Source organism: Rattus norvegicus, chromosome 5 (genome assembly GCF_036323735.1).
Source record: "Rattus norvegicus strain BN/NHsdMcwi chromosome 5, GRCr8, whole genome shotgun sequence".
Lineage (NCBI taxonomy): Eukaryota > Metazoa > Chordata > Mammalia > Rodentia > Muridae > Rattus > Rattus norvegicus.
In genome coordinates, this window is record NC_086023.1 from 118,996,716 (window position 1) to 119,021,922 (window position 25,207).

The 25,207-nt window shown below is 43.0% G+C and overlaps 1 protein-coding gene across 8 annotated transcripts in view; it reads left to right on the forward strand.

The window, feature by feature from the left end:
• Positions 1-25,207, forward strand: part of Atg4c (autophagy related 4C, cysteine peptidase) — a 73,301-nt gene that overhangs the window by 19,122 nt on the left and 28,972 nt on the right. For 5 of the 8 annotated variants that reach the window (XM_039109912.2, XM_039109911.2, XM_039109915.2 and 2 more), the window contains 6 exons: positions 247-381; positions 5,670-5,753; positions 7,614-7,847; positions 11,846-12,176; positions 13,596-13,666; positions 14,884-15,020. In XM_039109912.2, coding sequence (XP_038965840.1) covers positions 306-381; positions 5,670-5,753; positions 7,614-7,847; positions 11,846-12,176; positions 13,596-13,666; positions 14,884-15,020 — 933 coding nt within the window. In that variant the 5' untranslated portion in view covers positions 247-305. Of the gene's footprint in view, positions 1-246; positions 382-5,669; positions 5,754-7,613; positions 7,848-11,845; positions 12,177-13,595; positions 13,667-14,883; positions 15,021-18,781; positions 18,969-25,207 lie in introns of those variants that run through there. The other 3 variants (XM_063287652.1, XM_039109916.2, XM_039109913.2) reach the window with 2 other exon arrangements.

Genomic DNA, 25,207 nt, shown 5'->3' on the forward strand with positions numbered 1-25,207 from the left:
ACTTGAACTTCTGATCTTTTACTCTTTCCCTCCAGAATTCTGGGATTTCAGATATGCACCACTGTATTTATGTGGTGCTTGGAATTAGATCCACATTTTGTGCATTCTAGCAAATATTCAACCCACGGAGCTATAGCCTCAGCTGGTTTTGCTTATTTCAGTTTAAATTATATTTGATAAGTATCTTCAGCAGTGTGGTGCCATCTAATGTGTGTTGATTACTTATTTGCTTATTTTTTCTTTCAGTACATTGGATTTTCTAAAAGAATGGAATCAAGTGATGGCTTTTTCTTTAGAATTTGAATATGGAGGCGTCAGGAACAGATGAAGTTGACAAGCTAAAAACTAAATTTATATCTGCTTGGAACAACATGAAATATAGTAAGTATTGTGATTTAGGTGTTCTGCAAACTTACCTGAGACGGAATAGTTTATTATGTCTGGAATAGTCATGGACTAGGGACATGTAAGCAGGGCTGATGAGAATCTCTTGAAGACAGTGGGATATATTCACAAGATTATATTCTAATCATGAGATCAGAGACTCAAATATTCTATATTGAAATGTGGGCATGGCAGGATCTACCCGTACACCCAACATTCTGGAGGTGGAGATAGGAGTTCCAGGCTGGCCTGGTCTGCCTAGTGAGTTATCTAAGTAAACAAATACTGTATGTACTCCTAAGAGACCCCTTCAGTCCCAGGTCTTTCCCCTTTTGAGATAAGGTCTCATTTAACTTTAGTGTCCCTAACAATCTGGCTCGGGTTAGTTTTGAACTCATGACCTTCCTCAGGCAGCTGAGCACTAAGGTTCCATGTAAGGTTCCTTTTTATATGGATGTAGTCTTCCATCGGTGTCTGTACCTGACATTTTGATGCTGTTTTCATCAGTTAATGTTGAGTTTCTGTGAACAGTGTTGCTGTGGATGGTCTTGTACAGATTTTGTGTGACTACATCTTTTTTTTTCTTCTCCATCTTTATTAAATTGGGTATTTCTTACTTACATTTCAATTGTTATTCCCTTTCCCGGTTTCCAAGCCAACATCCCCCTAACCCCTCCCCCTCCCCTTCTGTATGGGTGCTCCTCTCCCCATCCTCCCCCCATTGCCGCCCTCCCCCCAACAGTCTAGTTCACTGGGGGTTCAGTCTTGGCAGGACCCAGGGCTTCCCCTTCCACTGGTGCTCTTACTAGGATATTCATTGCTACCTATGAGGTCAGAGTCCAGGGTCAGTCCATGTATAGTCTTTGGGTAGTGGCTTAGTCCCTGGAAGCTCTGGTTGCTTGGCATTGTTGTACATATGGGGTCTCGAGCTCCTTCAAGCTCTTCCAGTTCTTTCTCTGATTCCTTCAGCGGGGGTCCTATTCTCAGTTCAGTGGTTTGCTGCTGGCATTCACCTATGTATTTGCTGTATTCTGGCTGTGTCTCTCAGGAGAGATCTACATGTGGTTCCTGTCGGCCTGCACTTCTTTGCTTCATCCATCTTATCTAGTTTGATGGCTGTATATGTATGGGCCACATGTGGGGCAGGCTCTGAATGGGTGTTCCTTCTGCCTCTGTTCTAAAGTTTGCCTCCGTGTTCCCTCCCAAGGGTATTCTTGTTCCCCTTTTAAAGAAGGAGTGAAGCATCCACATTTTGTGTGACCACATCTCTAAGGCTGAGTCAGGACCAGCTGAGGAAACGTTAATGCTGAGTCGTGCCGGGCAGTGAATGTAACTTTTCGAATAATTGCCAGACTGCTTTCCAGAATAGCTGCGTCATTTCACAGCCCCGCCAACATGTCTAAGGTCTGAGTTTTCCGAGGTCCTTGTCAGCTGATCTGCATGGTTTATCTCTGCCCCTCTCTGTCCGGTTTCACTGTATTGCTGGCGTCTCAGAGTTGCCATTTTTGTAGGTTTTATCATCAAGTGTAGAACTGGAGGCTCAGTTTTCCAACTTTATTTTTCTTTTTCAAGGTTGCTTTGCTTATTCTAGAACATTTGTGCTTCCATATCAATTTGATAGTTTTTCTTCTGCTCCATCCAATCCATTGGTAATAGTTTCTATGTGATTTATTGAGAAAACCGACTCTACCAAGAGTCCTCTGTCTTCTACAGGTGCCGTGGCATGTGTGTTCCACTCATATATCCACACACAAATACTAATTAATTATTAATAATTAATAGTAAGGCATTAAGTAAGAGATTGTTATTTATGGCTCTTATCCCTTGGCTCCCTGCTTTTGTTTTTGTTTGTTTTTTTTTGATATAGGGTCTGGTCTGTCTGTGCAGCCCTGGAACTCACCGTGTAGACCACCCTGGCCTCAAACTCACAGACATCTGCCTACCTCTGCCTCCCAAGTGCTGGGATTAAAGGTGTATGAGCCCACACACCTGGTTGTATAATTTTTCTGAACATGATGTTTTTATTTCTTCTTTGAGAATTTCATACACGTGTATAATATATTTTGATCTGGTTCACCTCTCCAACTCTCTGGTTACTTATCTCTCCATCCCACTCCCAGGTTTTGTTAAATGATCCATGGAGTCCAGTTAGTGTTGTGCTGCCTCTGTATGCACAGATGTGCATCCACTGGAGCATGGCCAGCCTATGAGGAATCATAGCTCTGAAACAAACAAACAAACAAACAAACAAACAAACAAACCCAAAACAACCTTTGCCTATCAGCTGTAAACTGCTTAGCTAGGGGTGAGGGCTTGTGAGCCCCTCCATGCTGGAGTGAGGACTGCTGTGATCTTGTGAGAGGTCACGAGTGCAGTGATTCTGCCATGTTTAAAAGATACTGTCTTGCCCTAGTCCTTCCCAGTCCTTCCCGACTTCTCTTACTATCTTTCTGCTCCTTCTTTAGTGATGATTCCTGGGTGTTAAGGGGGAGGTGTGCGTGTGTGTGCGTGTGTGTGTGTGTGTGTGTGTGTGTGTGTGTGTGTGATGAAAATTTATAACATATTAGAGGTTTCCATATGGCTTTTTCAAACATGTGTTAGTGTAATTCCTGTTCCTCCTCCAAGCCTCCCGGCTTCCCCATGGCTCTGTATTTTGTATCTTCAGTTTTTTACTGTCCACCCCATAGTATCCTGATTTAGCATCAGTAAGCTGAAGCAAAGATAGGCAAGGAGTTTCACACAGTGAACGCATTTATGAAGATGAGTGGAAAATGGTCAACCAAAACTAAATAGTTAAAAGAGAAAGTCCAGTGTACGGCTTAATCTTTTGGTGTGTTCAACTATGCAAGTTCTCATGAGCTTATAGGAAAAGAGAAAATGCCTTTGAGAAGCACTGAACTGTCTTCTGTACCGAGCATAGAGCAAATCAGTCAGCTGTGAGGTCTCACAGGGAAGAGAAGGGCAGGGGATAATGTGTGTCCCGTGATTGATGTGGGACAGTGAAACGCTGTGACCCTAAGTTCTTGTTAGATGTGAGCTCATGCAGTGCCTCAGATCGAATTTTCTTCCTCTTCTGAGGAAAGATTGGAGAGCGGTCAGTCAGAAGATGGAGGTGAACAGTAAACCACAGGGAGGGAGACGGTAAGAAGTTTCTTTTTAAAGGTTGGTTCTTGAGCGTGTCTTTACTGAATTCTCAGAAACCTGTTGCTTTTTGAGAGAAAAGATGGCTGCTGTGGTGGGGCTTTGATCTAATATTTATAAAAGATAATACATGGAAAACCCAAGCCTGGTTCCTGGTATACACACAGCAGGTACATACCCGTGTCAGTGAGTTTAGAAGAGAACCAGATCTAAGTGGAAAGGGGGGAGGTCGTCCCCAGTGACGACTCTGAGAGGAGTAGAACTTAGATGGACTGACATTCTGGGAGACATTTTTATCAAGTAGTGAGGCACACACAGTAGGGATGGAGAATAGAGATCTAATTTGTACCCCAGTCTTCACTGAGACTAAGAAGTCTATGCTAAGCCTGATACATAGTAACAGGATGGTTTTAACGCTTTTATTTATTTTTAAATTCTTTTATATTTTAATGATAAGTATGCATGTATGTCTGAGTGTGGTTTTGTGAACCTGAAGGCCAGAAGAGGGCAACAGATGCCCTGGAGTTGGGAGTCGGGAGCATTTGACATGGGAGTGGGAAACTGAACTTGAGCCCTCTGGAAGAGTAGCAACTGCTCCTAACCTCCAGCTGTTTCTCTGTCCCTTTAGCGTTTTTAGTGTGTGTGTGTGTGTGTGTGTGTGTGTGTACATGTGTGTGTGTGTGTGTGTGTGTGCATGTGTGCGTGCCGTGCACACATAAGGAAGTCAGAGGATGGCCGTGGGCCTTGTTTCCTCCTTTCACCGTGTGGGTTCTGGGCAGAGGTCAGGCTTGGCAGTAGGCTTTTCATTGAGCTGTCTCGCTGGTCCAATCACATGCTTCTGAACAGAAAATGTGTCTAGTTAAGGCTGAGCCACTGGAGTTTAACTTGGTAGTGATAGGGGAAGGGGAAAGACTGTGAGCAGGGAAACTTTTTTTAGCATCTTACCGTAAATCCAGTGAAGCCCAACGAAGGCTGAACAGTGTCTGACTTCCTGTCTGTCTCCTTGTCTAGCAGAGAACTCTTCTTGAATCATTGTAACTTTTAGTTCATATTTTTCTTTATTTGTATAAGTGCTTTAGGGAATATAAAAACTGAGTTTTAAACTTTTGTTAGTAACTCTGTATAATGTAGAGGCAAATAGTCTGTTAGACCTATGTCTGTCAACTTTAATTCTGTCTGTACATGACCTTGTGTTTAGAAAACCATCTACTCTCCTTTTTTTCTAGAGTCTCTCTGTGTAGACCAAGATGGCCTTGAATTTGTGATTCTCCTGCCTCAGGCTCCCGAGTCCAGGCCTTACTGACACATGCCACTGTGACATACTCAACCCCACACTTAGCAGTCAGGGTTTCCATAGGCTTGGCAGTCAGTGTTCAGCACTATAGGGCACCACTGCTCTTCACCAAAGATTCAGAAGGGTCCCTGCCATCATGGATGCCAAGGAGAACACCACCTCTCTCTTCCATTTTGATAATTAGAGTTTGTGACTTCAGCTGGGGCTTAGGACAGGGGATTGAAAGCCCAGAAGGGATAACTGAGTGCCTGTGTACATCAGACAGTTACATCAGAGGCTGATATTACCAGGTGGGCCAGCCTATTTTGTGCTTTCCTCAAGTTCCTCTCCAGGGCTTTTCAACTACTTTGCACCTTTAAAATGCCCGAGATGGAAGATAATTCAAACAGTTGATAATCAGAGTTCCAGCCTTTCTAGTTTGTGTCAGGAGAGCATTGTGACCTGCCAAAATATCTCAGAATCACTTTTTCCTCTTCCATGTTTAATAAGGAGGAGATTATGGTTAAGAGACTGGAATTTATTTAAACTAACAAAGTTTATTTATTTATTTAAAACATTTTTAAAGAATTTATTTATGTATTCATGTACAGTGTAGCTGTCCTCAGACACACCAGAAGAGGGCATCAGATCCCATTACAGATGGTTGTGAGCCACCGTGGGGTTACTGGGAATTGAACTCAGGACCTCTGGAAGAACAATCAGTGCTCTTAACCCCTGAGCCATCTCTCCAGCCCGGTTTGTAACTTCCAAACGTGCATATTCATACCTTGCAGTCAGCTACAAGGAAAGAGATACTGCAGGGCTGTTACTTTGAAATTTTAACTCCAGAACCCTCTTTCTCTCCATGCAGGTTGGGTGTTGAAAACAAAGACATATTTTAGTAGAAACTCACCTGTTTTATTGCTTGGAAAATGTTATCATTTTAAATATGAAGGTAAGCAAAGTCTTTGAAGACTTCCATTGCTAAACGTTTTTGTTACTTTATTTCCATATTAAACTGCCGTGACACGTTAACCACCCACACATGTGCTCCCGTTCTTTGTTAAGTTCCCTGGGAACTCGAGTGTGTGATGGTAAAGGAAAGGGTCTCCCCAGTGACATCACCAAGCATCCGCCCAGTGGTCACATTCCAGCCTCTCCACTGAACTCCTATCAGTCAAGCAGGCTCTGTGGGTGCGGACTTTCCAGAACTTTCTCTTCACCTTCCCTTCCCCATCCTCCATTTCCCCCCTTGCTGTCAGGCTTCACACACTGCTTTCATGGCGCACATACCCCACGTCCTTCTCGTAAATGGTGTCAGTACATCCCAGAGGCTCTGAGCTGTTGTGTTTTCGTTTTCATTTGGATCTAGGAGTTCTGAAAACTCCTTCCATCCAGTGGAACAGCCCTCTGTCTTCAAAAAGTTTCTTGTTCATTTTCCACCTATTTTTATAGGTTTTGTAGTTCTTGGTATTTCTTAGTATTGTGTAGTCAGCCTCGACTCAGCCTCCAGTAATCAATGATTTTCTTTCTTTTCTATGTTTGTTTGCTTCCTTCCCCCCACTTTTTATTATGTGGGTTCTTGAAATATTTCTTATTTTTCTTAAAGCTCTTGGAACAAAGTTCACTCAGTACTGACGATTTCCCCATAGGATTTAGTGTTGTCTGGGTCTGAAGAGGTTAAATGACTTGACTTCCCGAGAGGAGATTGAAGCTCTGCGTGTGTAGGATGCGGCATGAGAGTCAGGAACTATCGTAGCACATTTAAAACAAATACGCATGTCAGAGGGGCCTATTTAGACATATTGTAGTGCCATGTTTGATTTCCAGTCACTTTTATTTGTGACTCACTTTAAGTACCATATAATATTGAGAGGAAGTCATGCCAACGGAGGCTTGGAATTCATTTATTACCATCTGCTGAATATAGGTGAAGGTTGAATGATGGGAACTTTTCAGAAGGAGCAGAAGGGATGGGTGAAGGAAGAATGAAGACAGACCGCATTGTAAAGCTCAGCCTTTCACATCCCACAGAAAGGCTTTGTTCAGATGCTGCACCTCGTGCAGTTGAGGGCTGTAGCTAGATGCGTTTCCACACTTGTGTGCCCACACATCCGGGCCAGCCAGCACTGATGATGCTCACAAGACTCTCCTAATGCAGAGCAGTGTCTCTGGCTGCAGGGAAAGGTGAAGTGCTTTCTCTGGGAATAAGTGAGGAATGGCAGGTCACTGAGAATAGTGTTCCGTGAATTATTTGGCAAACAATGGCTTTTTCATAGTAACCATGTTAGAGATAATCAGTTTGCAAAGGCCTTTAAAATGATTTGTGTGCACAGCAACAAATTCTGAAGAAATGGTATTTGAACATAAAGGACATTTATGTTTTAAACTTTTTATATTTTACTCTGTAGCTTATTAGTTTTGACTTTAAAATTTGAGTATAAATATCCACAACAATACAATGTGTACTTCATGTGACTGCATACATTATGACAAGCCATGACATCTTATTTGCTTGACACTTTTCACAGAGCTGGAATGTGTGTGTCCTGAGCCAATGGAGGTAAAAAGAAGGTGTATATTACCCTCTTGTCCAAGAAGTGATTCACAGAGGTGCAGATGTCACTGTGAAAAGCAGTGTTTTTCTCCAGGGTCCAAACCATCTCGGGGTTCCTTCTCATTTGATAAGACAGCAGAGGGCTTACAGTCCTCCTAAGTGAGACGACACAGTAATGACAGACACACATACTTACCATTATGCACACTTGGTTACCTACCTTTATCCTATATAACTTACGTTTTAAACATTTTGTAGATGAAAGCAAGGTGTTGCCCGCAAGATCAGGATGTGCCATTGAAGATCATGTAATTGCAGGCAATGTGGAAGAGTTCCGTAAGGATTTCATTTCTAGAATATGGCTGACCTACAGGGAAGAATTTCCTCAAATAGAAGCTTCAGCCTTGACGACAGACTGTGGCTGGGGCTGTACACTGCGGACCGGCCAGATGCTGCTGGCTCAGGGACTCATACTACATTTTCTCGGTAGAGGTAAATCAAGTCTCTGTTTCTGGCTGCTGCTGTTTTACTCTTAGTGTCAGTTTGTATCCACCTTGCTCAGGTCAAGGTGTTCCACTGACCTAAGAGCATCTGTTCCCCCTGTACGAGCTGAGCTGAATGTCTTACATTCTTCTCATTCTCTGAAAACTGTAGACTCAGCATGCTCACCACAGCGAGTTTCCTTCACGTTTTATTGTTGTGGTTGAATTCTCTAGCATACCCCATTAAGTTCATTAAGCCCTGGGCAGAAGAATTTTTACTCTGTTTTTCCTTTGTACATGTCAGTAGTATTTTGAAATTTTCATCATAAATAATATTATCATAATTATTTCATATTATATTTATATATTATACCACTTAACAGTATATATGAATTATATATTATATATTATGGCATATGTTAATTATGTCACATAATTATAGATTAATTATTTTATATATGATATAGTAATATATTACATAGAAATTATATGTTATATAATAAAATTATATATTTAATAAACAATATAAGTATATAATTATATCATTATATTTATAAATTATATTATCTCTATATTATCATACATAATCATCATAAATGATCTATAATTCTCTATTAATTAAATTATTATTTTATTTTTAGAGACAAGGTCTCACTATGTAGCCTTAACTGGCCTAGAACTCACAATAGACTAGGCTGGCCTTGAGTTCACAGAGGCCCACCTACTTGTCTCTTGCGTGTTAGGATTATAACCACACCTGGCTATAATTCTTTATATTAAAATTTTAGTCTAATTAATGAGAATATTATGTTTAGAGTTTTAAAAAGATTTTTTTTTTTTTTTGGTTCTTTTTTTTCGGAGTTGGGGATCGAACCCAGGGCCTTGCGCTTCCTAGGCAAGCGCTCTACCACTGAGCTAAATCCCCAACCCCTAAAAAGATTTATTAAAATAAATAAGTGTGTGTGTATCTGTGTGAAGGCCAGACGATGTCAGATCATCTGGGGCTGGAGTTAGAGGAAGTTATAAGCTCCCCAACATGGGTGCTATTGATCCATGTCCCCAACCCCAGTGCTTAGACATATATTTACTTATCTGTCTGTCTGTCCATCCATCTGTCTGTCCATCCATCCATCCATTTATCTGTTTGAGACAGGAGTTCTCTGGCTGTCCTGGAAAACTCTAGAGTCCAGGTGGCTCAAACTCGGATATCTGCTTGTCTCTGCCTCCTGAGTCCTGGGATTAAAGGACTTGTGCTTAGACTTTTAAACCCTCAGAAAATTGCTTCTCGGCTTTTTGGCTAAGATCAAGTGTAAACCCTCAGAAATCTCATCGATAGTCAACTTACTTGTATTTACTTTCTCATGTCATTTCCCTATCAGTCAGTTTTTTAATAATGTATACATTTGTAAGAGAGTTTTGTCTTACCATTTTCAGGCTGTCGTCTTAGATACTACTAAATATTATCAGATTTCTCTAAAGTGCTAGACAGCATCCTGTACTCTAGAGACTTCTATAGCATCATTTAGCAAGGAAGTGTGTGAGTAGAGTGACTAATACAAAGAAAAAGGTGGGTTTTTCTTTAATTTCTAAAAGTTTTATACATTGGATATTAATCTCAGGGCCTTGGCTGTATGCCAGAAAAGTGTTCTAACCACTAAACTCAGCTTACACAGGTTTTCTGGGGGTGATCTGTAGTCCTGTGCACTCATGGACAGGGATGGGAATTTGATTCCTGAGCAGATCTGAACCCAGGACTTAATCTAACTGGAAGATGATTCGCTTCATTGACTTATAAATGACTTATAAGTGCCGTTTGAAGATTGCGGCATAATTAAACAGTAAATAATGGTTCTGTTTGCTGCGTTTAGGTCTGATCTCTTTCCCGACTGTATTCATTAGGTTTTAATTTGCTAGAGAACCGCTACTATTATTCTCTAACAAACCATCATAGTATTCTGAAGGAAGATATCTGGAAAAATATCTTGAACAAAAGATATTTAAAAAATATTTTGGGCTGGAGAGATGGCTCAGTGGTTAAGAACACCCGACTGTTCTTCCAGAGGTCATGAGTTCAATTCCCAGCAACCACATGGTGGCTCACAACCATCTGTAAAGAGATCCGATGCCCTCTTCTGGTGTATCTGAAGACAGCTACAGTGTACTTATATATAATAAAATAAATCTTTAAAAAAAAATATTTTTTAAAACATTTAAAAATATTTTTAAAAACTACTGAAAGTTAAAATCTCAGCAGTTTTGCTTCTTTTTCTCTTCCTTTTTTCTTTTATTTATTTTATGTGTATGAGTACACTGTAGCTGTCTTCAGGCACACCAGGAGAGGGCATCGGATCCCATTACAGATGGTTGTGAGCCACCATGTGGTTGCTGGGAATTGAACTGAGGACCTCTGGAAGAGCAGTCAGTGCTCTTAACCGCTGAGCCATCTCTCCAGCCCTTCTTTTTCCTTTTAAAACATGTAATCAAAATGAACCTTCTCCCTAAAGTCATCTACTCAGAGTACTATAAATGTTAATAAATACTTTCTATTTATTTAATTTTTATTGTGCCTTTGGGAAGCCTAGAGGTCTGACAGACTAGGAGTAGAGTATAGGAGTCTTTATTTCAACTGAAGATTAACAAGAAGAAAGGAAAAGAAAGAAAAGGAAGGAAGGAAGGAAGGAAGGAAACTATATTGAAGGACTGTCCATTTGTACTAGAGTTTAGCAGCTTTTATTTTTATTTTTTTGTGATTTTCCCTTAATTATGTGTAGTACATTACCAGTTTGGAAAAGTTAGAAATCATAGAGTAGTTCTGAGACAGTCAAATCTAAGCGTATCATCAATTTATTATATTGGTTTGCTTATATGTTTATTGTTTTATTTTATAAGCACATCTCATCTTTGTCCCAGTCTGGTCCTGCCCCTACCCCAACCCCTGCCTGGGTCTCCTGAGCACTGCTCCTGCCCCTCCCCCTCCCCCAACCCTTACTTCCTCTTTTGTTCCTCTTTCCTCTATTTTCCCTTCTGTTTTTCTTCCCCTTTCAGTACAGGGATAGGTTGCAGGGCTTTGAATTGTTAGACAAACACTAATCTATGCCCCCATCCCACTGCCTTTGCCTTTTTCTTGAGGCAGGCTCTCCCTGTGTAGGCTAGGCTGGCCTCAGTACCTTAGCCTTGCATGTGCTGGGCTTAGGGCCTTGAGTCACATGCTGGGCTTGCTAGATTTGTTTCCTTTTCTTTGTTTTGTTTTTGAAACAGGGTCTCACTGCATATCAGGCTGGCCTTGAACTCCAGAGATCAGCCTTCCTCAGTTTCCCAAATCCTGGGACTGAAGGAGTGTGCCTCCATGCCTGGCCGACATTTTTTTTTTCTTCTTTCAAAACTGCTTTTTACAAGTGTTCAGCCCTGAAATCATACACATACAAGTGATACTACATGTAATGAACAGGTTATACTTAGATCTTTAAAAGCACACACACACACACACACACACACACACACACACACACAAAACAACAATTAAAAAAAAAAAGAGGCCATGAATTTGAGAGAGAGCCAAGAACTGGGTACAAGAGAGTAGCTGGAGGGAGGAAGGGGAAAGGAGGTAATTATGTAATTATATTTTAATTTCAAAAAATTATTAAAGCAGCTTTATTGGGATATAACTTATTTCATTTAAATTACTTTTATTAAATAAATGTACTCATTTAAAGTGACCAGTTCAGTGGTTCTTAGTATTCTTACTGAGTACTCTGTAGCTGTCAGAATAACCAATTTTAGAGTTTTTAATTATCGCACAGAGAACCCTTTGGCAGCCATCCTACCATGCTTGCTACCGTTAGCAACCGTCACTATAGTTTCTGCCTCTGCACAGCCTTGAGTGTCTGTTTTGGTTCAGTAACCTGGTTGGCTTTCCATGCCGCATACTGTTTACATGCCGCATACAGTTTAGCGCGGTCGCCAAGGTCTGTGTCTGGAAAGTCTGAGTCTTGCTTGGATCTGCCGCAGCCTGGACCTGGCCCGACGCACTGCACATTGAGAGTTCGGACTCCGACTCATGGACCTCCAACACCATCCACAAGTTCACTGCGTCCTTTGAAGCCTCCCTTTCAGGGGAGAGAGAACTCCGGACCCCAGCAGTCTCTCTGAAGGAAACGTCCGGGAAGCATCCCGACGACCATGCAGTACAGAGTGAGATTTACCACAGGCAGATCATCTCTTGGTTTGGAGACTCCCCTGTGGCTGTCTTTGGCTTACATCGCCTGATAGAGTTCGGGAAGAAGTCTGGGAAGAAAGCTGGTGACTGGTATGGACCAGCAGTGGTTGCTCACATTTTAAGGTATGGTTGTTCTCAAACCCTCTGTTCTGTGCTTGGAAATACCAACTTTGACAGGGAGGGTTCACAGCCGAAGCTCTTACAAGCAGCGACAAGGAAGCCTGCTTTTCTTAGCTAATGGGGGGCGGGGTCAAGACAGAGGGGCTACAGTTGCCTTTACCTACAGACAGGTTCCTGCTCTTGGTTACAGGACATCCAGGGTTTCTTCGTAGGTAGGTTCTCCTTAGATTGTACTGTTGTATGTTCTGAGAGCTGCCATCTCTTTCAGCCTGGAGACTGGAAGGCAGGCCATAGTAGGTTTTTTTTTGTTTTTTGTTTTTTAACCAATTTATTGATGTCTAATGAGATGTCAGGGGCTAACATCATCGTTTCAGCATTTTCATGCACACTTCACGTTCCTATGAGTGGCAGGTCATGAAGCAAACATTTATAGAAGCATAATCACAAAAGTGTAGTTCCTAACCTCCGAGATGTCCCTAGGCTCCGTGTGCTTTCCTGTAGGGAGATGGCAAACACTTGGGACTTTGCAGATCGACACGTTTCTGTTGTTATTCTTTTTCCCATTGAATATTTGAACCTGTCAGAACAGTTCTACAAGAACAGGCCACAGGCTGTATATTTAGACATAGTTATTATCTAGTGTTTCTTCTAAACTAATATATAGGAGCATACATGGTAAAGATATAGGCAGATTAAATATTTTAGTTGCCACATCCGCATAAGTCCCTTTTCAGACACTGGGCTTTGTCACAGCACATGTCACTGAGAACGCTCTTGCTGAGAAGGGCCTTTTAGTTTGCAACTTTGCTTACAGAATTCCGACTCGTTAAATTAGGAAAGTCATTTGCTCAGGTCGAATAGTTGTCTCGTTCCTCCCCTGTCCTGTGATGCTAGGATCAAACCCAGGGTCTCCAGTTGCTAGGCAAGTGTTCTACCACTGAGCTCTGCTCTCACCCTTCATACTGATTTTTGTAAGTGTGAACTAACTGTTGTTCAGAGGGGGAAGGGCGAGTTGCCAAGTGTAGTTGGGGACAAGCCCCGTAATACATCCTTTGCAGTGGATGTCTTACTATGAAGCAAACCTTGAAGCTCTGTGACTCACTGCTCAGAAAGCATTCTGTGCAGCCAGGGAGCTGATGAAGAAGGGAAGTCCTTTGAGGGCTGCGAGATTAGTTTATACCCAGGGATTCTAAGGTATATTTTGTGGCTTCGTTTAGAGCCTTCGGGTAACTTAGTGTCATGTTCAGCTTTGCAAAGTGCAGCTGATTCCCGACACTCTTCAGGTGATGGATTTGACAGCAGGCATCCAGGGTACGTAGGGCAGGCAGGGCAGCTAAGGATTGCCCTCCTTTTAAAGCTAAGTCCTTAGGTGACAACAGGAAATTGTAGGTAGGATTTTAAGGATGTTTATTATTTTCCTAGAAAAGCAGTTGAAGAAGCAAGGCATCCGGATTTGCAAGGGCTAACAATTTATGTTGCCCAGGACTGTACAGGTATGGAGTATGTGACATTCTAGCCATGTATTGTATTGGCTCAGACCCTTTATGTGTACAGAGCTTATCTCTTCCTGGTTATATTGCAAATGGTTTTGAAGATGATAGTCTTAGCTAATTCATTATTGTTCCTATATAACATCCCTCATGTCATAGGAATTAGTATATTTTGAAAAAATGCCTTAATTGCTAATTTAAATATATTTGCCAGAAAATTTTTGAGCATTTAAAACGATTATTTTGCTATTATTTTTACCCTGAGAGAGGCCATCACTATGTAGGCTGGTCAGGTCTTGACTTTATAATTCTAGTTCAATCTACCCCCATCACCCCTGCAGGCAGGGATGAGAGTGTATCAACACACCTGGTCTAACCTTCCCTTTTGGTTAGCCAGTTTAAGCTGGTTAAGATGACTCTTGCTTGTAAGCCTGGTCCAGGGAAGCCAGGGCAGGAAGGTCAGACATCTGAGGGTAGATAATTTCCCTTAGAAGCATGGTTCCCCCTAGTGTGCCAGTAAATCATCTCATGATTGTTTGGGGTCTTCTGTTGATACCCAGTATCTACAGTCATCTTGAAACCAGAGAACAGAAATAGAGCCTCTATTTGCTTCCTGAAATATAGCCATCCCATGCTGTAAGTTAATTTTTTGTAGAAAAGCTGTTAAGACAAAAATTAATGTTTTAGGAGAGTAAGAAATATGTCTGTCGGGTTTAATATGAATATATCTACAAACCGGGCAACCATCGAGGGCTCAGACTGTGGAAAGACTGGTCTGCTTGGCATTTTGTATTTCCTAAAACACGTATTTACTGGGTGTGGGAGTCGCGAGCATGCACAAGGCAGAGGACAACTGCAGGGGAATCTGATCTCCCTTCTGGCATCTGGCGGTGGAGCTCAGGGTGTCAGGCTTGGGGACTAGCGCCTCCCTGCTTAGCCAGTGTTTGTCATCTAACCAAGCTAAACACTCTCTGACTTATCCTACGCTTGTTCCTGCCATAGCTTCCTGGCCAGAGCATATGCTTGGGGAGACCAAGACTTTGTTTTACTACTGTTGAGTTTCCAGGGGCCATGAGTATGGAAATTTAAACTTGTTGATACTTTGATGGTGAAACCAGAGACAGATGACCAACCAGCGGAGGGGTGGAATTAGAGTAAGAATGTGTATACAGCCACCTTCATAACATTTAATGCATACATATTCATTATGTTTCTCCCAGTTTACAATTCTGATGTAATTGATAAGCAGACTGATTCTGTGACGGCTGGAGATGCTCGTGACAAGGCTGTTATTATTTTAGTTCCTGTTAGGCTTGGTGGAGAAAGAACCAACATTGACTATCTGGAGTTTGTGAAGGTAAGAAGTGCTCAGTTCTTTTTGTTTTTATGTTCAAAGCAGTAGCACCGAATATAAAAAACAGAGAAGAGTTGCAGTCTCCTTTTCCACAAGTGAGTCGTGACCCTACAGTTATACATTGTGAAGTTTGGCATCAGGTATTTTTAATGTCAGCGTTGAGAGATCCTGTGTGAGTCCGAAGAGCATCCTTCTACGAAGAGTGAAAAGCCTTTCAGTCTTTGTGCTAATTGATAGGATGCAGAAGTGAGGTTTGCAATATGGCTCCTACATTAGTATCCTTTTCTGATTAAAAATATATTTATCTTTGTTATTCTTAAAACTAACATTAACCCATGTCAACCTAACTGTTAAAAAACTTTTAAAATTGCTACTGTATCTTATAATTTGCTATTGTGACACTATGGTGCCAGTGAGATATTGATTATATAAGCAGAAGTGAGAGAGTATGGAGAGCCAGCCTCCCTCTCTTCTGAACCAGTCTAAAGTCTCTCCAGTCCCATTGCATATAGGTGTGCTTCCTGAACCAAAAGAGCCTGTCTGTTCACACCCACTGTGTTGCGATAGGCACTAGACATTCAGTTTTAAAGCAATGCCTTTTTTTTTTGTTTATTTATATATATATATATATATATATATATATATATATATATATTTTATTAACTTGAGTATTTCTTATATACATTTCAAGTGTTATTCCCTTTCCCGGTATCCGGGCAAACATCCCCCTCCCCCCTCCCCTTCCTTATGGGTGTTCCCCTCCCAACCCTCCCCCCATTGCCGCCCTCCCCCCACCAGTCTAGTTCACTGGGGGTTCAGTCTTAGCAGGACCCAGGGCTTCCCCTTCCACTGGTGCTCTTACTAGGATATGCATTGCAATGCCTTTAAAGTTATTTGGTTAAGTTTGTACCCTTACTATTTCAGTTTTAATAAATGACTTTTCTCCTTGCTGTGATGAAACACTTGGCAGAATAAACTTTAGGGAGTTGAAGTTTGTTTTGACTCCCAGTGCAGAGATTTTCAGTCCTTAACCTGCAGGTGACATGTAGCCCAGGATAGCTGTGACTGCTAACCTACACAAGATTGGAAGCATACTTAAGACAGCATGAGATTTTTTTTTTTTCCCTTTCCTCTCTGCTTTGGTAACTGCATTTCGTGGTCCTTTAGTGTGAACTTTGGTGATGACAATGTTGTGTTGCAGTGTCACACAGAACAGATGTGGGTGCACATGACCTTCTACTTGCATGTCTGTGTGTCTTCCAAGTGCAGACAGTCCGGTTACAACACTAGACAATGTGTGTGCTCATGGTGACTGGAAGAGTGCAGCCCAAGTCACCACTAAAGCTTTAAACAGCCACCGCAGATAACAGGCATTTAGTGTTCCTTAGAAGACAGCGTAGGGTTCATATCTGATGATGAAGGTTGCTTCCACTCCTCAGCTCTGTCTCCTGCACTGCCCACCACGCCTCACAGCTAGCTTCCCTGTGCACTACAGCAGCAGCTGGGATACAGAAGGACCCCGACCTTGCTTTTTACTTTCCCACCAGTTACTTTTTATGGTTAAAGTAAATATAATCCCCTACGTGTTACTGTGTTTTAGTCTTAGCACTGCTTTTACAGTGTCTCAAAGGAAAACAGAACTGGGGCTAAGAAGACAGACAGCTTAGCTAGTCACGTCCCATGAGGACCTGAGTTTGAACCCCACATGCCCACAGAAAGTTGGGCATGGTGGTGTGTTCCTGAAGTCCCAGTACCAGGGATGTGGACTTGGACTTGATGGCCAGGCAGCCTAGCCAGTCAGTGAGTAAGGTCTAGTGAGAGACTCTGTTTCAGGAAATAAGGTGGAGAGCAACTGAGGAAGGATCTTCATGTCATCCTTTGGCTTCTATGTGCATACCCAGACGGACACATGTGCACACTCATACATTCCTGGATGGGGGAGGAGAAAGGAAGCCCACAAGAAGAGACATTAAGGATAGAGAAAGAATGTTCAATGGTCAGATGACGAGTTTTCTAGGTGAGGTAAATAGTAAAGGCGTCTGCCTAGCTTGTTTGGAATTTACGTAAGTTGTCAAAGACTGTAATTTGCAAAGTTGTCACATGTGATACATTTGTCAAATTCGATGTGCATCAGGGTTGTTTGTAATAAGAACAAAATAGTGGAGTCAAACAAAAGACTGTTCTCAACAAAATTGGCTTTTGAAAGTTATGATATGGATAGATTCTGTTGTAAAAGCTTGTTACATAGCAGCATTTTAAATAAGATTTATTTATTTTATGTATGTGAGTACACTGTAGCTGCCTTCAAACACACCAGAAGAGGGCACCAGATCCCATTCCAGATGGTTGTGAGCCACCATGTGGTTGCTGGGACTTGAACTCAGGACCTCTGGAAGAGCAGTCAGTGCTCTTAACCACTGAGCCATCCTCTCCAGCCCTAGCAGCATGTTTAATAGCCAAAAATCAAAACCACTTACTGGTGGTGAATTTATTCACTGTTGTATGTAGAGTGAGGCAGGTGTAATGTTACATGCTTTGAGAAAGGGGACATAATGTCTAAAGTCAGTTTGTTTCACCTGACCACAGCCACAGAATCTGAAGAAATCAGAGAATCTATTGAAAGGAGGTTGCAGAGCAGAGCCATGAACTGTAAGATTCCTGGTCGGACTCTAGGTCACAGCTGGACCACAGATAGATACAGCTCAGCTGGCCACCTTTAGTGAAGGTATGGACGGCGAGTCTGAAGCTATGGCTTCCTTAGTGCCATTAAAAGACACACCTAAGTCAAGGGTTTTCTATACAGGAGTAAGAAACAAAGGCATCTGTCACTGTGCTTGTAGTAGTTACTGGTCATGGTGGGGGAAAAGAAAGGCCTTGTACAGTACACGGAAGACAATTTCACCACTGCCCAGAACTTGTATTGAGTGAGGTATCGCATAATATAGCACGAAAATATTTGTGCATTAAGACTGGAAACGACAGGAAAGTCCTCACTAGGACTGAAGTTTTAAGGACCAAGGATTTAACCCTCACCAATTCCAGGAATTCCTTAAGAATGTCATGCAGACTGTGGCTACATCAGTAACGTTTTTGGAATTGAGAGGCTAAGTCTGGGCCAGATGTTGAGATTTTACCATTTGCAAACATTATCAAGTCCTTTCTGATAGCAAAACCAAAATTTGTTTCAGAACTTGACAGTGAAAACTGGCTAACAGCATTTAACCATCCCTTTTAATGGTTGGACAATGTGTCTTCAAGGTTAAAACCAATTGATCAACACCACTTTTCAAATCACCTCATTTTAAGCGAAGCTAAAATTGTGGTGGCTTTGGGGCTGGGGATTTAGCTCAGTGGTAGAGTGCTTACCTAGGAAGCGCAAGGCCCTGGGTTCGGTCCCCAGCTCTGAAAAAAAGAACCAAAAAAAAAAAAAAAAATTGTGGTGGCTTAAATTCAGGCTCTTCAAACAGTTCTATACATTTCATCACACCAGCTAAACACAGTCCCAAGGAGACCGAGAAATAGTGACAGAACTTGAAAACAGGTTTCAAGAACTTTGGGTAAATAATATTTGTGATTCCAGTTTTAGTTGCCATAAATTTATTACCTGCCAATATCCACACAATGACTAGCACTGCACTCTGGCATTCATCTTAAAGAAGCTGATGTCTCTTACTAGACTTCCAGGGGCCTCAGTCTTCCAGAGACAAACACTGATGGCTTCCCCTCACACCTTACTCACACCACTGCCCTTTTGCCTTTTGCAGCGCCCATATTCATGAGCCACCAGAGGAACAACTAGGGCCAGCACAACCCAGGTACACCTGGGTGACCCATTGAGAATCCCATCCCTTCCACCAACCAGCTACTGACGTGTTACTTTCTCAAGCATGATGCCAAAGACCCTGCTAGTTTTATGTTATATAATAAAACTACTTTTAAAATATTCATAAATCCTTGTTTCTTAGATATCTTCATTTTCTTGATTCACACTTAGCAGCTGCCCAGGGATTTTTAGAGGCCATCTCAGTGGAGTGTTGCATAAGCAGGGTTATAGCGCGGGGACTTTGCATTTGCTGGCAGATGGCATGGAAGTGACACGCAGGCCTCCTTTGGTGCATCAACATTTGCTAGTGCTTGTGTATTGAATGTGTGACCCGTGGCTGTTCTCCTTCATCAGAGAAGCTAACCCGTTGGGTTCCCCTGGTGTGGAGGTTAAGGCAAGGAAGGCATGCCGTCAAGATTGGCTCCTGCCTGTGGTGGTGGGAGCATAAAGAGGCTTGCCCACATCTTGGAGCATCAGGAAACATACTGTTCAAAGTGGAAAGGAGGCCAGGCTGTAACCTTCAGAGGCCTGTTGCTAGGCCCCCAACTTCTAGCAGTCATTCCCCTCACCCAACGTGTCTGGCTGAGAACCAAGTGAGCCCGTGGAGGACACATCACATGCCAACAATACAGGGTCCTGAGTCACAGCCTTTTCTTTGTGGAGGAAGTTGCCCGGGCCTTCTATGTGTGTTTGATTTGGCAGTCAGTTCTGTTATTTGTTAGCACTGCCAATGCCATTCTGATGCTCCTAAGCGATACCCCGGAGCCTGAACGAGCGAAACAAGAGCTGTTAGTGTGACAGGCTCTACCCTCATGCGGGAGGTGCACGATCAGTCTTTAACGCATTTTTGTTGTGCTTCCCAATATAATTTATCCTCTTTGCACTCACGGTAGCCAAGTACATTGCCTTCATAAACTAGGAAAGGTCCAGAGAAATCAAGTGATAGGTTCAAGTTCAAATATTGAGCTGAGGATAAAACCATCACTTTTTTATTTTAAAATCCCTCCCCAATAAAGAATGTTCATCTCCTTGACCAAGCTAGTCGGCTTGACACTAGTTCACTAAAACGAGAGCACTTTTGTGGGTTGAAACATTATCAGATAAAAACTCCTGAAGTGGTTGTGTGAGGATTATATGGATTGGCCAGAGGGAGTTTGTAAAGGGCTGCCCACCTAGAGTGAAAAGGCAGGGTGCCTGGAAGCCCTGAGAGAAAGGCACCCCTGGAACCTCCCTCCCCTCCCCCTCCTGTTCTCTCTCTGCTCACCCTTTTGTGTGTGTGATCAGCAGTTTTATCCCCACCCCCAATCAGTGTAGGGCATGGTCTAACATGCACGGTGCAGTTTTGTGATTTAGATGTATTATCTGAGGCTGTTCTACACCATCCTAGAGAGAGTACCATCCTCAGAGCCCTACTGCATGAAAGGGACATCTGCAGTGTCATCGTCCCTTGCCACAAGAAGCTCATTTAATTAGTTTTATATTTGTAAGGAGTTACAGCGAGGAGAACTCAAAGTTCTTTCTTCCACAAGACAAATTAGGACTTTGGTTTTTGATGGGTTAGCTTCAGTTTTAGCTATTGCTTTGTGGATTCAGCTCAGTAAATCCTCACACTGGCTAATGGTGGAGCAGCACCGTGAGGAGCTGAAAGGAGCTGAAGTCTCTAAAAATACAGCCTCTTACACACTGTGGGGTTCAAGCTCCTAGTCACTAAGTGTGCATTGCAGGGTCTACTCTAGGCTGAAGCGGAGGAAAAACAGATGTCAGGATGGAAGGCTCTCCCTTTCAGGGCCACACTCTTTTTCTGAGAAGAGTAGATAATGATTCCTGGTACAGATAGGTCTCTTTCTTTTCTCAGTGTTAGGTTTTAAGTAAAAGTTAGGGTTTTACTTCTGTGAACAGACATCATGACCAAGGCAACTCCTATAAAGACAACATTTAAACGGCCAGCTTACAGGTTCAGAGGTTCAGTCCATTATCATCAAGGCGGGAGCGTGGCAGCATCCAGGCAGGCACAGTGCAGGAGGAGCTGAGAGTTCTACATCTTCTTCTGAAGGCTGCTAGTGGAAGACTCAATTCCAGACAGCTAGGACTAGGGTAGTAAAGCCCACACCCACAGTGACACACCTACTCCAACAGGGCCACACCTCCTAATTGTACCGCTCCCTGGGCCAAGCATATACAAACCATCACACTCAGCTATGAGACACTTAGAATCTTCACTTCATTTGTCCCTAGGACATAAACATTTCAACCAGCTGGTTCGGTTTCCTTGTGAAACTAAGACAGCTTTCATTTAAAGAGAAAGAAATAGAAATCTCACTGTTTAAAAAAAAAAAAAACCAAAAACAAACAAAACCCCATTGCTGTTAAATGCTTCTCTTTTATAGGATAAAGATTACTTTTATTTGTTAGTTGATTCAGGGCTCCTAAGGTTAGTGAAGATTTTCATGTGTGTTTTACTTATCGTTTATCAGTTGCTGCTTTTTTAATAAACTGCCTCTGATTTTTTTGTAAGATTGTGATTATTTAAGGACTTCTTTTTAAAGATTTATGTCTGTTTTATCTGCACACTGTATGTGTGTGTGGTGCCTGAGGAGGGCGGCAGATCACTGGGACTGCAGTTACAGACAGTCGTGAGCCTCCAGTTGGGTGCTGGGGACTGAACCTGGGTCCTCTGCAGGGGTAACAAATGCCCCAAACCACTGAGCCATCTCTCCAGCGTCATGAGGCTGTTCTTTAGAGCCTGATATAGTGTGTTTCGTGCTCCTGTAACAGAGTACTTGAGTTTGGGCAATTTATAAAGACCAGAGATCCATTCTCTTGTGTTCCGGATGATCCTGACCCAGGGTCAAGGGCCTGGCTTCTGATGCAAACAAGCAAGACAGAGGCACCTATCCCTCAGGCCTATTTTAGAGCATGGTTAAATCCATTCAGAAGGGCGGAGCCATCAGGATCCGAATATCCCCCAAGGGCTAGCCTCTTACCATTGTTTTGCTATGAATTAAGTTTCTAGCATGTGAATTTTAGAGGAAATAAAAATATTTGAACTATTGCAAAGGAATAGTTATAATAGGAAGTGCCTAGACCAATTAAAATATTATGAGGGTTTATAAGCATAGACTATAACTATTAGTTATCAAAGAGATTTATGTATTTGTTGATATGAAAATTGGTCGTGGCGTAATGAGTGCCAAAAATGTGGAGTAGCATGGGGCTGGAGAGCTGGTGTAGTGGTTAAGAACACTTACTGCTCTAGCAGGGAACTCAGCCCAGCACTCACATCAAGGGGCTCACACTTTTCTGTATCTCCCATGGAGTCTAATGCCCTTCAGCTTTTGTAGGCACTTACATGGATAAAGTGGATATAAACTTACACAGGCATACATATACATGTAGTTTTTTTTAAATCCAAAGAAAGAAAGTAGCACATACAGTATTTAGCCACATAATATTGTACTAGTAAATCTGGATATGTAACACTGGCAGATGTCAAGGAGATATTCCCCCAAATTTTAATAATAATGAGCTCTAAGCTAGGTGTGGTGGCACACACCTGTAATACCAGCATCTGGGAAAGTGGAGGGAGGGAGGGAGGTTAGTTAGTTCAGGGTCATTCTCAGCTATGTAGTAAGCTTGTGGTTGTTCTGGATAACAGGAGACACTGTTTCAAAAATGAAAAAACAATGGTCCTTTGGTTATTCTAATTTTTTTTGTGTTGCGTACCACATATTTTATGTATAAATAGATAAATATATTTTAAGTGACCATATATTATTTTTAAGAAAACAAGTTAAATTAGAAAATACTTTCTCCATGAGGTAATTTGAAGACTGTATGGTGAATAAACTCAGCACATTTATGTAAGTGCTCAATGGGGAAAAAAAGAAAGAAACCACTTTCTCAGGGTAGCACTTGCCTAGCAAGCTCAAGGTTTGGTCCTTAGCTCTGGGAACAAACAAACAAAAACAACAACAAAAAACCCAACTTTCTCTGAGCCGGTTTATTTGCTAAAGGAAGAACATCATGTATACACAGTTGTGTTGATGTGTTAGTTACCTACCTCAGTGCTGTGACAAAGTGCCTGCTGCTTATCCCAGCAGGGGTGTGAGGTGGCTGGGGTGTGAGGTGGCTGGGGTGTGAGGTGGCTGGGGTGTGAGGTGGCTGGGGTGTGAGGTGGCTGGGGTGTGAGGTGGCTGGGGTGTGAGGTGGCTGGGGTGTGAAGTGACAGGGGTGTGAGGTGGCCGGGATGTGAGGTGGCTGGGGTGTGAGGTGGCTGGGGTGTGAGGTGGCTGGGGTGTGAAGTGACAGGGATGTGAGGTGGCTGGGGTGTGAAGTGGCTGGGGTGTGAAGTGACAGGGATGTGAGGTGGCTGGGGTGTGAGGTGGCTGGGGTGTGAGGTGGCCGAGGTGTGATGTGACTGGGGTGTGAGGTGGCTGGGGTGTGAAGTGGCTGGGGTGTGAAGTGACAGGGATGTGAGGTGGCTGGGGTGTGAGGTGGCTGGGGTGTGAAGTGACAGGGATGTGAGGTGGCTGGGGTGTGAAGTGGCTGGGGTGTGAAGTGACAGGGATGTGAGGTGTCTGGGGTGTGAAGTGGCTAGGGTGTGATGTGACTGGGGTGTGAGGTGGCTGGGGTGTGAAGTGACAGGGATGTGAGGTGGCTGGGGTGTGAAGTGGCTGGTCAGGAAGGGGCAGAGAGAGATGAATTCTGGTAATCTACTTGTTGGCTCCTCTGTATTCAGGCCAGGACCCTAACCGACAGGATGGTGCCACCCATATTCAGTTAAGCCTCCCTGGTGACATCCTCACAGCTATGCCCAGAGCTGTGTTTCTTAGGTTATTCAAGTTCTGTCAAGTTGACAGTTGTCTTAGGATTTCTGTTGCTGTGATAAAGCACCGTGACTTAAAGCAGCCTGGGGAGGAAAGGGTTAATGTTTTATATCTCCTGGGTCACAGTCTCAAGGGAGACAGAGTCATGCAGAGGCTGAAGAACTGTGCTGCTTACTGGCTTGCTCAGCCTGCTTTCTTACACCGCACAGGACCACCTGCCCAGGGTGGCACCCCCACAGAGGGCCAGAAGCCCCTTCATCAGTCATTAATGAAGAAAATACACTACAGACTTGCCTACTGGCCGTCTGCTGGAGGCATCTTCTCAACTGAGCTCCCTTTCCCCAAAACCTTCTAGCTTGTGTCAAGTTGATAAAACAAAAACCAAGCAAACAAACCCCAACCAGGACGCTAATCGATTAGCTATCCCAAACGCCACTGATCCAGACAATGTCAGTGGTCTGGTAACCCATTGCAAGTTATTGTTGGTTCAAATACCTCCTCCCCCTCCTCCCCCTCCCCCCTCTTCCTTCTCCCCCCTCCCCCCTCTTCCTTCTCCCCCTCCTCCTCCCCCTCTTCCTCCCCCCTCCTCCCCCTTCCCCCTCTTCCTTCTCCCCCCTCCTCTCCCCCTCTTCCTCTTCCTCCTCCTCTTCTTCTTTATATGATGTTGTGGTTTGCCCTGGAGTTACCTGTATTTTGATGCTAATTCCGCTGCCTCAAGGACAGCTGTCTAGTCATGTACGCAAGACTCATGTGACCTCACCCAAACTTTCTCCCCATTTAATTTGTAAAATACAGGTGAGGGTCAGGTACAGGATAGAAGGAGGCCTGTCATTGGAGGAGAAGGAAGGATGGGGGGGAGAGAAGTTTGAAGGAAGAGGAGGAGACTGGAACAGAAAGGAAGAAGAGACAGGAGGGAAAGGGCGAGAAGCCATGGCAGGTGACGTTAAGATTCCACTCTGTGTATTTACAGGTTGTTAATGTTCTTAAGGGATGGATGGTACTGGGCTTTGTATGTTTAGGTGGGCAATTATATCTTATCAATTGGGTCAAAGGTTATTGTGTTGTGTGTTCTTCCATGTGTAGATTTAAGTGTAATGGAGTGTGGGGTGGCTGGTCTGGGCCGCCATGGAGCTGGGATGTGTGTTTCTGACATGGAAACCTGCCTTGGGAACTAGTTAGGTAGAGAGATTGCTGCCAGCTCAGAGAGAGGCCTTCGGCAGTGTGATATGGGATGGAGCAGAGCGGGTGAGACGCTTTGCTGACTGAGAATTAAGACATCCAGCAGACATCTTGGAGCACTGCGGTGCTGAACCTAGCGAGGTAAAAGACAACCATACTTTTTTTTATTTTTTATATTTTTACAACAACAATATGAGATATGTTTTGGGCTAAAAGTAAGATGTTATTCTCAGTTCTTCAAATATCAAGACTCATAGGATACTTATAGAGACCTATGAGTTTGTGGAATCCAATCCTCATAGGGTCTGTACACATCGTGAAGAGGTTGAGATTATGAGTGGAATATGTCAACCTACCACACC